The sequence below is a fragment of the Fragaria vesca genome, unplaced genomic scaffold (assembly GCF_000184155.1).
Source record: "Fragaria vesca subsp. vesca unplaced genomic scaffold, FraVesHawaii_1.0 scf0513028, whole genome shotgun sequence".
Taxonomy (NCBI): domain Eukaryota; kingdom Viridiplantae; phylum Streptophyta; class Magnoliopsida; order Rosales; family Rosaceae; genus Fragaria; species Fragaria vesca.
The window spans coordinates 92059-103926 of NW_004443426.1; the positions used below are offsets into that span (position 1 = coordinate 92059).

At 38.8% G+C, this 11868-nt stretch overlaps 1 protein-coding gene across 1 annotated transcript in view; it reads right to left on the reverse strand.

Annotated features, from left to right (window-relative positions):
• LOC101295293 ((+)-neomenthol dehydrogenase-like) overlaps positions 1-11868 on the reverse strand; it is a 78223-nt gene that overhangs the window by 58768 nt on the left and 7587 nt on the right. The window contains exon 5 of the mRNA XM_004309673.1: positions 10286-10348. Coding sequence (XP_004309721.1) covers positions 10286-10348 — 63 coding nt within the window. The remainder of the gene's footprint in view (positions 1-10285; positions 10349-11868) is intronic.

Sequence of the window (11868 nt, forward strand, 5' to 3'; positions counted from 1 at the left end):
GCCCTATATAAAAATAATAATTTATATAGGGGATATGCGCGTATATTTATACACCGTCTTTTCCACCATAATGAGGTAAAATGTCATTATGGTGCAACGTGAGCGTTAGATGCAAGCGTTGTAGCCTTATGTGAATTTTCTATTTGATTTAAGTTGTTTCAAGAAAATTCATACAAGGGATATGACGAGTGTAATACATACATATTTTATTTTAGCCTGAGAGGCTGTATTTTATTGAGCGTTGGAGACTGGCTGAAGCCAGTCATGAAATTGCAGTTTTCGTGTTGAGCGTTTGAGCTGTCGCATGCAGCATATCTTCTTTTCTATGGAAAAGTAAAAATTGGGAAAGCATAAAGAATTATTTCCTTTATTTTATTTTTGTCCACTCACTCTAACATTATTAAATGTTTTCCCCTGGGCCTTTCGTTTTAAATTGCCCAGTCTGCAGAGTTCGGGTTGGATCTAGTAGGAGGCGAGGCATAGTCACCCGTATTTCTGCCAGTTTTCATCAGTAGGTTACCTGTTCAACCTACTCGTGTTTTCTTGCTTCCGCTTGTGTTTAGTAGCTCTGAATACTTTGGGATTGTTGTATATTATGTGTAGAATTTCTGAAGGATTTTTTATGTGATGTTTGGAAGTGTTGATTTAAGAGTGAAATTTGGAATTTTCGAGTTAGGGTTGTCCATCTGCAAGGGAGATTTTCTCAATCTTTTCAGTAAATTTTCCTTGGAGGTGATCCCCGCACGACTTACTTCGGGTTTCAGGGTGAAATTCGAGGTGGGTCGTGTCAATTATACACTTATTAGCGGTCCTCGTCATATGTGAGTAGAGCGCTTAGCGTGGGACACTATTATAGCCTGGGAGGCTCATAGTTTTGGTGAAACCTCTTCCCCATATTTTATTGATTTATTGGGAACCAATGAGATTGGTTCATTCTTGTTGCCTCTAATTATTTTCGGAAAGATTTCCAAGAATGGTTTGCATAAATATTTTCTCAATGGAAAATATGGGAAAAGCATTAAATTGATTTCAATACTCTATCATTAAGTTCGTATTTTTATTATTTATTTTGTCCACTCATTCTAACGTTTTAAATGCTTCTCCTCTAGGCCTTTCGTTTTAAATGCTCAGTCTGCAGAGTCCTATTCGGCGAGGGTAGGAGGCGAGTCATAATTCCCACCTCATCTAGTTTTCTCTCATAGGTTACTAGTTTAACCTATCTATGTATTTTCTTCTTTCCTAGTAGTTGCTCTGATAACCATGGGATGTTTTAAGTGATATTGTTATTGTTGTTGTTGTGTGTTAAGAGCTTGTGACTCCACCTAGGAGTGTTGGAAAAAAGGTTTATTTGGTATGTTGTATGAGAGATTAAATTCATGAAAATATTTTGAACTATTATTTCAGTTAAGGTGGTGGATGATTATTTGGGGGAGCAAATGGCTCCAGAAGATGTGGATTAAATTGTTTTAGAAGTGTTTGGGTTTTGGTGTTATTCTTTCAGGTAGGGTTACTCATTTTCAAGAGAGGTTATGCCAAAATTTTGGCAGAATTTCCCTTGAGGTGGGTCCCGCAGGGTTTATCCCGAATTTCAAGGGGAAATCCGGGGTAGGTCTTGACAAGGTTTACCGGTTTCCAGCGTTTTCCGACGAGTTCATCGGGCACCGATGGTATGTCTCGGTTCACCTTTCTCTTCTCTTCATCTCTGTGCTTTTGTTTCATAAAATCGGACCGGACCCTAATCTGAAAATCCATTTTCTTCTCTTTTGTAGGTTTCGAGCTCCTAGCTCCGGTGACCTGCGTCTGGTAGTTTATGGCGAGTGTTTCGGGTTTTGGTGAGTCCTTGAAGCCTAGTGAGGAGTCCGGTGTGACCTTGGAGTGACTTGTGGAGCTGCGGTCATCAAACTGGACCAAGGCAGAGGCTTAGTGTGTTTGGCTACAGAGAACCTAAGGTGATGTGGTGTTGTTTCCGTGGAGGTGGCGACTAAGGCAGCAGCTGGGGATGTTTGGAAGTCCTGCAAGTTGAGTGTTGGCAAGGAGGAGCTCCTAGATTCGTGTGTTGGGTGAGCAGATGGTAAGGCTCGATCTCTAATATTGTGAAGCTACTGTGTTGTTGTTATGTTATGGTTGGTTGGTGTTTGATTTAGCTCTTTGGTTGGTTGTCGAGAACTAGGTGAATCGGAGTTATGGGGAGGCTATGGCCATTTTCTGGCAAAATATTCCAGCAAGTTACCAGAATCCGGTGAGGGATTCTGGTGAAGGAAGTTTTTCTGGCAAGAGCCTGTGAGGTAGTTTTCGAGGCTATTCTTTCTAATTCGTATTATAGTTCCAAAAAGGGAAAATTCGGGTTGTAATCGGAAGACTTGCTAAGTTAGGAAAGTTTCCATTTTAGGAAACTTTCCCTTTATAGAAACTTCCCATTTATGGAAACCCTTTTTGGTGCCCTTAGTAATTTGGTGATTGTCCAGATTAAAGTGGTTCGTATGTTTTTGAGTTAACGAAATTACTTTAGTTGATTAATCAAAATCGAGGTTCACCAAAATGAATTTTTAAGCGAGGCCTAAGTGTCTACCGGTTAATAGGACGTACAGTGGAAAATGTCTCGAATCGTTAACTCAAAGGTTAAATTGGAAAATGTTGATCATCGTTAGTTGGTCAATCCTGGTCAACCTAGGAAACCCTAGTCAAACTAGGAAAGAAGACAAGGCAATGGTTATTTCAAAGTTTGGTCTGACCGATTTGTCCTACAGCTTATGGTCAGGCGTGGGATTGACTCAAGGACTTGGATATTTGGAGGCGGCGCTCGAGGAATGTCCAGAGCAATGGAAAGCTTAAGCTTAATACTGTTAGTGGACTTTCAGTTTGAATAAAATTGCATGCGACTATCGCTTTATAAATATCTTTTCTATATTTATCGTTCTCAAGAAAGAAAGAAAGTTTGATTTTTAATTTGGCTTTTAATTTAGCGAGTATTTCAAGTTGAGATATTATTTACGATTTATATTTGATAATGAAATCTCACTTATAATTTGGATTTGAGAATATTTTGACGTGCGAGACACGTCATTGAGTTTTATTTTAATTTCTATGATAATTTTCAAATACGGTTATTGGGAACCGTACCATTCGCATGATCTTGGGGAAGCTTTGTGGATTTAAGTGATTTCGGATGTTTTTAGTCACCATACTAGGGTCGCTCTTATTCATTACTAGCTAGCCTTACCGACCCTAGTATGGTGACTAAAAACATCCGAAATCACTTAAATCCACAAAGCTCTTCCCCAAGGTCATGCGAATGGTACCGTTTCCAACCGTATTTGAAAATTATCATAGAAATTATTTATTACTAGCTAGCCTTTATTAACGGTCATCACCATAGATGAGTCGAGCGCTTAGCGTGGGACGCTACTATAGCCTGGGAGGCACCGATCGGATATTATTATTTATTGCTAGCTAGCCTTATTAGCGGTCCTCATCATAGGTGAGTCAAGCGTTTTGTGTGAGACACTACTATAGCCTGGGAGGCACCGACCCGAGCCTTGGAGGCTCCTCTTACATGGTGATATCTCTTGCCCTTGTCTTATTTTTCTCATTTATGTAATTGATTAACCAACGGGGCTGGTTTATCTCTTCTGACGAGATTTCTGTATTTGATTAACCAGCGGGGCTGGTTTGTCCATTTTTATGTGAATTCTGGATTTAAGGTTAAATGTTATATCAAAGTTGCAAGCATCGAGGTTTTAAAGTTTAAACGTGGGAAAATATTTAAATTTACGTTTTGTTAAATTATTTAATTTATTTTGTCCACTCACTCTAACGTTTTAAATTAGTTTCCTCTGGGCCCTTCGGTTTTAAATGCCTAGTTTGCAAGCTAAGTTTATTTGACGTCGAGCGTACATGGAGTCGAGGCACAGTCAATTAGTCAGAGACTGCTCCCGCTTATTCTTTATTCATTGTTTTTCTTTCATTATTAGAGATGCTCTAAGTTAGTAAACTTATTGAATGTCGTTGTTGGAAGTGGGATTCTTTTAAATTAGTATTTTGTTATGGTGGGAGATGTGATGAACTTGGGGGAGCAGGAAGGCTCCAGGAGTAAGAGGTTCGAATATGATTTGAGAAGTGTGTTTACAGGTCGCTTTAGGAAAGGGTTGTCCATTTTGAAAGGAGGTTATGCCTGTAATACCCTGAAAATTTGATATTAGTTTCTAATATTATTTGAGAATTTTTTTTGAGTTAGAAGTTAGTGTGTTTTTGAGGTTTGAAGGAAGAGCGGAAGTGTTCGGACACATAAATTTACCCAAAACGGTTCTTTTCTCTTCAAGGGTCATAAAGTTGACTTTTTATCTGTTGGGTTTCTCAAGAAACATCGATCCTTCACGAAAGTTTTACAGTTTGGCGATACGAGTTCGTAGACACGCGGCACGCATAAAACGAATGTCATATGGAAAAGTTACAGTCAGAGGCAGTTAGTTTCCAATTTTGGAAAGTTTATAAATAGAAAGTTGGGGGTTTTATTTTTGTAAACCCTAAATTCAGAAAGTCTCTTCTCTCTCCTCTCTCTCTCTCTGCCGAACTTCCCGACGCCGAAAGTTCTCCAGCGAAGAACTCGGCCATCCGGTCCTGTTCGGCTCGCACGGTTCTCCTCTCCACTTTTGGGGTAGCGTCGCTCGCCGTCTCGCCGCCTAGACACCGCCATAAAGCAGCGGAGCTGCTATGGTATCGCTGGAAATCCGGCGATTTCGGTGAGACTTAGGTGATCTTACTCTTCTCCTTCCTTTAGAGATGTTTATACCCCTTTGGTGACCTAAAGATCAAGTTTGGGCGTCGGATTTGCAGGTTTGAAGTTTGATTTCGGGTTGGTATTTCGAGGCGTTTTCCGGTCGATTCTGGCCGAACTAGTTGAACCTCCAGGTATTAAAGTTGCTCACCTTACTTCAAGCTTCAACTTTGCTGTTTTGAGTTTGCTCAAATTCGGAGGTTTCGGGGTGACGCGTGTGACCCACTCAAGCGGGGCGTGGCAGCGCATCCGGCAGGGTTCCTAGCTCAAGATTTCGGTGGTTAGCTAGCTCTTGTTGTTGTGAGCTCGTTGAGATGTGGAAATTCTAGGTTTGGAGTAAGGTTTGCATGCTAGGACTTTAAGTTTAATTATAGGCATGTGAGAGGTTTGAGTTTAGGTTTTGAGGATTTGAGGTAGCTTTATTGAGTCGTTAAGTACGACAACCTTGGAAAGTTGTCCTCCCTTGGGTTGAGATTTGTTAAGGTTGCAATGGTCTTTTTGTTCAAGTGGTTACTAAGGTTATTAATAGTGTTAAATAGGTAGCTTGTGAAGTTGATATTTAAGCTTGGCTTTTGAGTTTATTGTGAAGACGCAGCAGGATTTTAGGTGAGTAAAATCTCATCAAGATTCACTTTGGGACCAATTATTTATAATTATTATGATGATGATTATGATGATGATGATGATGATAATTATTATGATGATGATTACGATGATAATTTTGATGATGATGATGATGATGATGATGATAATGAATATGATAATGATTATGATGATTATAATTTAAAAATTATGTTTTGTTTGTTTTAAAATATATGAGTTTGATCGCCAACGGCTCATAGGTAAAAGAAAACAAGTTTTCCTATTTAAATGATTATTTTTAAGGTTCTTGTGACCATAATATTTTTGATTCTATTAATGTGATTATTGGTGCCTTGGTGGTGATTGTGTGTCTTAGTTGTGAATGTGTGCCTTAGTAGTGATTGTGTGCATTAGTTGTCGATGTGTGCCTTAGTGGTGATTGTGTGCATTAGATTTAGGAGCCTTCGTGGTGGTGTCAGTGAACCGGGAACCAAGCCTTGGCCGGGTGATTGGTTACGGTCAGTTTAGAGCTCTAGTCTGTCTGTCGGTACTTCATGGGGGATAACTATGTGTTGATGTACTCATGAGTACGTGTTTGTCTAGTTACTTATGCGAGATGACTATGTGTTGATGAACTCATAAGTAAAAGTTGAGAAATGTTTATGTGATGTTCTTACGTGTTGTCATTTAAATTTCTTACTTGAGTATCTCCTGAACTATGCTTAATGTAGGAGATCATTTAATCTTAATTGTGTGATTTTGATAGAATTCCTGAACTACACTTTTTGCATGATTCATTTATGATTTTAATTGATTGTGAATTGTTGTGTTTTCTTATTTCTCTCTTTGAATACTCTTACTTTTAGGCGATTCCTAAACTAAATTGCTAATGCAGGAATTACCAGTTTTATCTTATGTGATGTTGGAATTGTTGAGTTTTATTTTGGGAATTACTCATACGAGCTTTAAAGCTTACCGGGTTTATGGTTTACAACTCGGTGCACCAATTCATGGTGTAAGGGTTAGACCTGCAGGTGGTGTTCAGCAGGGTTGAGGTGAAGGCATAGTGGCAAGGTTTTAGATGTTGTACACTTTATATTATTATATTTGGTAGACAGTATTAAACTCATGAGAGTGTTTTCATTCTCTTGACTTCCAAATTTATGTAAACAAACAAGGAAATGTAATATTTAACTCAGCGTTGAGTTGTGTGACTTCCAAGTTTGTTGAACAGGTCTTGGGAATTATAATTATTTTGAGTTATATCATGCCCAAATTTTTGAAATCTATCCTTCGAAAATATTTCAAAAATTGGGGTGTGACAATGCCGAATTTCCGATAGCACCTCCTTTGAAGGTGGTCCCCGTAGGGTTCATTCCGGATTTCACCCTGAAATCTGGGGTGGGTCCTGACATATTATTTATCCTTGTCGATAATTTGACTAGCGGGGCTAGTCCGTTTTCTTAGGATTTTTTTTATAAAAGTTTTATCAACACTTGCATGCAATGGTTTTCTTGACTATTGGAAAGTGGGAAAGTAATAAAGTTTTTGTTAGTTATTTTGCGATCGGTTACTTGATTATTTTTCGTCCACTCATGCTAACATTTTTCAAATATTTTTCCCTGGGCCTTTTGGTTTCAATTGCCCAAATTACAGGTTAGCTTAGAAGAGATCGGGCGTACACGGAGTTGAGGCATAGTCAATAACACAGTTTTTTCGCTGGCTCTCTTATCTATCTATTCTTTCCTTATTAGAATTGCTCTGATGACCTTTGAGATTGTTTTTAGTTAACTAGGGCATGTTGTGTTCTGGGTATTGATGTAGAGCTAGGAGCAGGGTTGTCACACCCCAAACCCGGTGTCGGTGGTTTCTAAGCACCTGAAGCCGAACCCGAGGCGTGAGCGGGAAGAATAAAAGAAAATAAAACATTTTTAAATATTTTTCCATAAATAAAAGAAAATAAAACGTTTAAAATAACAAAAACAATTATAAAGACAAAACCAACAGGTCTGGCGTTCTATCTCACTTCTAGTCTTCCGTAACTCTTTTCTACTCTTGTACACGTCTCTTAAACTTCACAGTTAGACTTCTCGAAATACGTTCCTTGTATACCTGAACAAAACTCATAGAGGTGAGCTTACGCTCAGTAACGCTCAGTAGGGCCAAACCTCTTTAGTCATACTTAACTATGTCAAACAATCAAGTTATCAAACATCATACAATGCTTTATATAAATGATAACAATTCAATGCATATATGCTAATAAACTTCCTCCACTCAATTGCTGGCTGATTAGTCCATACATCAAAGACATATGAACCTACACGTCTCATATCGTGTAGATGACTCGAATATACAACCTAACAATCAGTAATACCTCACCACATGTACCTCTTTTGTTAGTCGTCTTGTTATACTCATGGTCTCCAAACCTGAAACCCGATTAGATCGCTTTATCGATGTCCGCCATCGAAGGGTTCTGCATTCCCCGGTTCGTGCACTTATGGGCTGACATGGATTTATGGACAACCCATGAGGAAACTCAACTACACAAAATGTATCTTTTCTTGATCTCATTCTCAACTTCTCCATAATCACCTTGCTCACCATTCTCACCAATCTCACAATGCATTATGCATAACAATTCAGCATCAATACTCGCATTATATATCGAACACATGCTTTTATGGAAATCGATAACATCGATCATATAAATCACCAATATCACATGCTTTAAAGAAAAACAATAACATCCAAGAGTTAATCACTCAATGGCACACAAATCAATGATTTCAATTATAATTTAATTATCAATTTAAATAAAGGTTTCCCGAGAGACCCTACTTGGAATCCGAGTGTTAGTTCTGACGCCAGCTAAAATTAGTAACGTTGCGACACGCATTCTGATATCTTTATCCTTCTGTTTCTGGAATCCTACTACTTGCATTTTAATCCTCGTATAAGCCAAAATTATTAAGGACACCCACATTACCTTATCGACCAAATCCTCTCATAGTCTCTCATGAATTCCAAATCAATGTACTCATCTCTCTTTCCGACAACTACTGAATCACACGCCACCCGTAATTAGTCGTATCCCAACTATGCTCCAAGCACCAACCTAAACTCTCCAGAATTACTCTGGACACCCAAATCACCATCCATTGACCTTCATAGTCAAATTCTGGAATTATGGACACCCAAAAACAAGTGTTCAATTCTTCCATTCCATCCTTCTAGTCTTTAACTAATTTTGAATATTCATCTTAATTTTGCCACGCTGTTGTCTTGTTTTGAAATCCAAAACGATCAAGTCCTTGGAATTACTAAGGACACCCAAACGAGTCCCTTCTCCATGATCTCTAAGTCAATTGTCGTGAGCTCATTCCTCTTTAAGTTTAATACACCCCTTGATCAAAACCAAAGCATCTTCACTGCTCTCACAAACCAAAATAGATTGAAGAAACCTCGTTCTAACAGAATATATATACATACATGGCTCAACCTTATCAATCACCCTGCTCTCATACGTCACAGCAACCCAGCAAGCTATCCAATTACCTACTTTTCCATTTTCTTGAAATCAAACAAACAACTAATCTATTCTAAAGCTTCTGCCAAAATCAACACAACTCCAAATACACCAAAACTTGCAGTAAACCGAACTGAGCCCAAATTCATCAACTCATCCAATCTCAATAACAAACATCTCAAATTACTCCTTCATAATCAGTATTCCCACTTCATCTTCAAAACTCACAACAATTAGCATCACAACTGCTATCAACACTAAACACAGTAAACCCGAACAACCTGCAACTCAGCTCTCTACCTCCAATTCTACAATTTCAACAATTCCAAACGACATACTAATCAACAATCCATATTTCGGAACAAAATGAATCAAGGAGGAGCTGAGGCCAGCACCGCCAGTCCGCCACCACACACGGCGGTCGAGTTCTGCCTAAATTCCAGCTTCTCCCAAAACCACCCAAACTCGAATTCAATTATAAAAACATGTAGAACTCATCGAATAGACCAACTTTAATACCTGAGTCGAAACCAAACGTCGGCGGAAAACATGGAAACTCGCTGGAAAACGCAGAGACCTTCCTCTGCTTAATCCTCTGTACCGACTTGTCATCTCAGCAAACCAACAACATATAAAGGCTTCTGACATAGAGAGGAAGCTAACCACACACGTGAGAGGCTTTGACGCTGCCGGAATCGAAGACTCGCCGGCGAACCCAGCCTCTCCTTCTCCACTTCGAATCTCTCTCACCCGACCTCTTCTGAAGAAACTGAGGACATAGGGAAGACCAAGAGGACGAGAGGAAGCTTCCAGTACCATTCACGCTCGTTGCCGTCGCCGGAATCAGAATCTCACCGGCAAACCCAGAATTCCTTCTCTCCTTCTTTTCTCTCTCTCCTCAGCTTTCCATGGAAATCCAACATCACAGCCATGTTGGGGACGACGAGACGGAGCTTTTGACACAGGTCTTGCGCCGGGAGGCGGCTGGACGACGGACGGAGCGATCGAGCTCCACCGCTGCTCGACGTCGAGTCTGTCTGGGACTGGGTCGAACTGATCCAGTCTGATGTACATATATCCTTTAATCCAACATCACAGATCATGCAGCTTAAATGATCTGACGGCCCAGATCAAGCCACCAATATTTTTCTATTTTCAATTAATTTTTGGATAATACCAACTTCCAAAAATCATTAAAAATAGCTTCGATGTCCAAACGATGTTCCGAAAAATCTCACGAACTCGAAACGACGTCTAGGTTAATCCTATGGGCTTGAAAGATAATTTTTACAAACCAAAAACTTGAATATTTTTCAAAAGCTAATAAGAATTGAAAGAATAATGAAAATCAAAATAAAAATAGCTCAAAAATAATTTTCTTTTCAAAAATAGAAAACCGAATTTTCGAGATGTTACAAGGGTGCATCAGGAGTTTGAGGATGGTTTGTTTTGATTTTAGAAATGTATGTTTGGATTTGACAGGTAAAGTTGTCCATTTTCAAGGGAGGTTATGCCGAAATTTTTGGTAAAATCTCTCTTGAGGTGGACCCTGTAAGGTTTACTTCGGATTTCAAGATGAAATTCGGGGTGGGTCTTGTCATATTCAACAACGGTCATGCTCTCTAGAGGAAGAGATTGTCATTGGTCCAACAATCGTTCTTTGTAATCCAAAGGAGCATACTTCTCCTACAACCTTTCTTTCATGTCCTCCAAATGAGTAATAGGTTCTTCACCTGCTCTCACATCTTGTCTTTCCACACAAATCCACGATTTCCTAGTCTTGGGTCCTGTTTGGTTTAGCTTCGCTTTTAAAAAAAACAACTTATATCTGAACTTTTAGATTTTATAGTGTTTGGTAAACTAGAGAAAACAGCTTTTTTTAAAATTTCAGGTTCATTGACATCAGCTTTTAAATGCAACCTCAAGGTTGCTTTTAGAAGCTGTTGTCATTAAAACATTAGAAATTAACATATTTTGTATTGGTAGCAGTTTTAAAACTAATATTTACCAAACACAAAACTGTTTTAATTCGCAACTGATTATTTTTGAATTACAGCAGCTGAGCAGCAGCCGTTTCTTTTAAAGTCACTGCAATACCAAACTAGCTCTTACCCACCAGTTTCATTTTGTTAAACCGCACCCTCTAAACTTCAAACAAATTGTACCATTCAAAATAGTGGTCCATGTTCAAAATCCAATCAAGACCCACCTTTGCATTCAGTTGACCAACAAAGCTTGGAGCTTCAATTTTAATAGACCTCAATGCTTTTTCCTCAAGATCATGTCCATCATGCTCGTTGTTGTTTCGAACATTCTGGTTGCGAACATCTAGAGTTGTATCCACTCCTACAATGACGATCAATCATGAGATCATCACTACTTTCTTGAGAATCCTGAGTAGAAAATGAGGTAGCTTGTTGAGAAGTAGCCTCTGATGTTGAGTAAATCTTGTTCAGTTCTATTGAAACCTTACAAGTACCCCTCTGACAACTTTCTTTCACAAAGATTGTTTTTACTCAACTTTCCTCTAAAGTCAAGTCCTTCTTTGTTGTGGTTTTTTCCAAAGCCATTCATCCTTGATACCTTGTCAAAACTAGCTTCAAACTTCTTCTCAAAGAGCTTTCATCACCTCAACATGCAGCTTTTCATTATCACGAATTAATGCCATATTTAAGAGGATTTGTCCCTTAAGCTCTACTTGCAGGGTTCTAATCTTGTCATTACTTTCCACATCATCTTCTTGTGCAACTTGCAAAGGAATTATATCCTGCAATTGACTAACTTTACCATCAACTTTGTATGCTCAATTTCCCTTTGTTTATGATAAGTTTCAAGAGTTACCTCAAGCTTCTTTTCTTTGCACCCTTTTTCAAGGTTGGATATCAAGTGGTCACATTCCTTTAGCACTTCCATAGTAGCACTGTACAGTCTTGTGTACATATCATCAACTTCATTAGTAGCTAAGGCATCTTCAACTTCT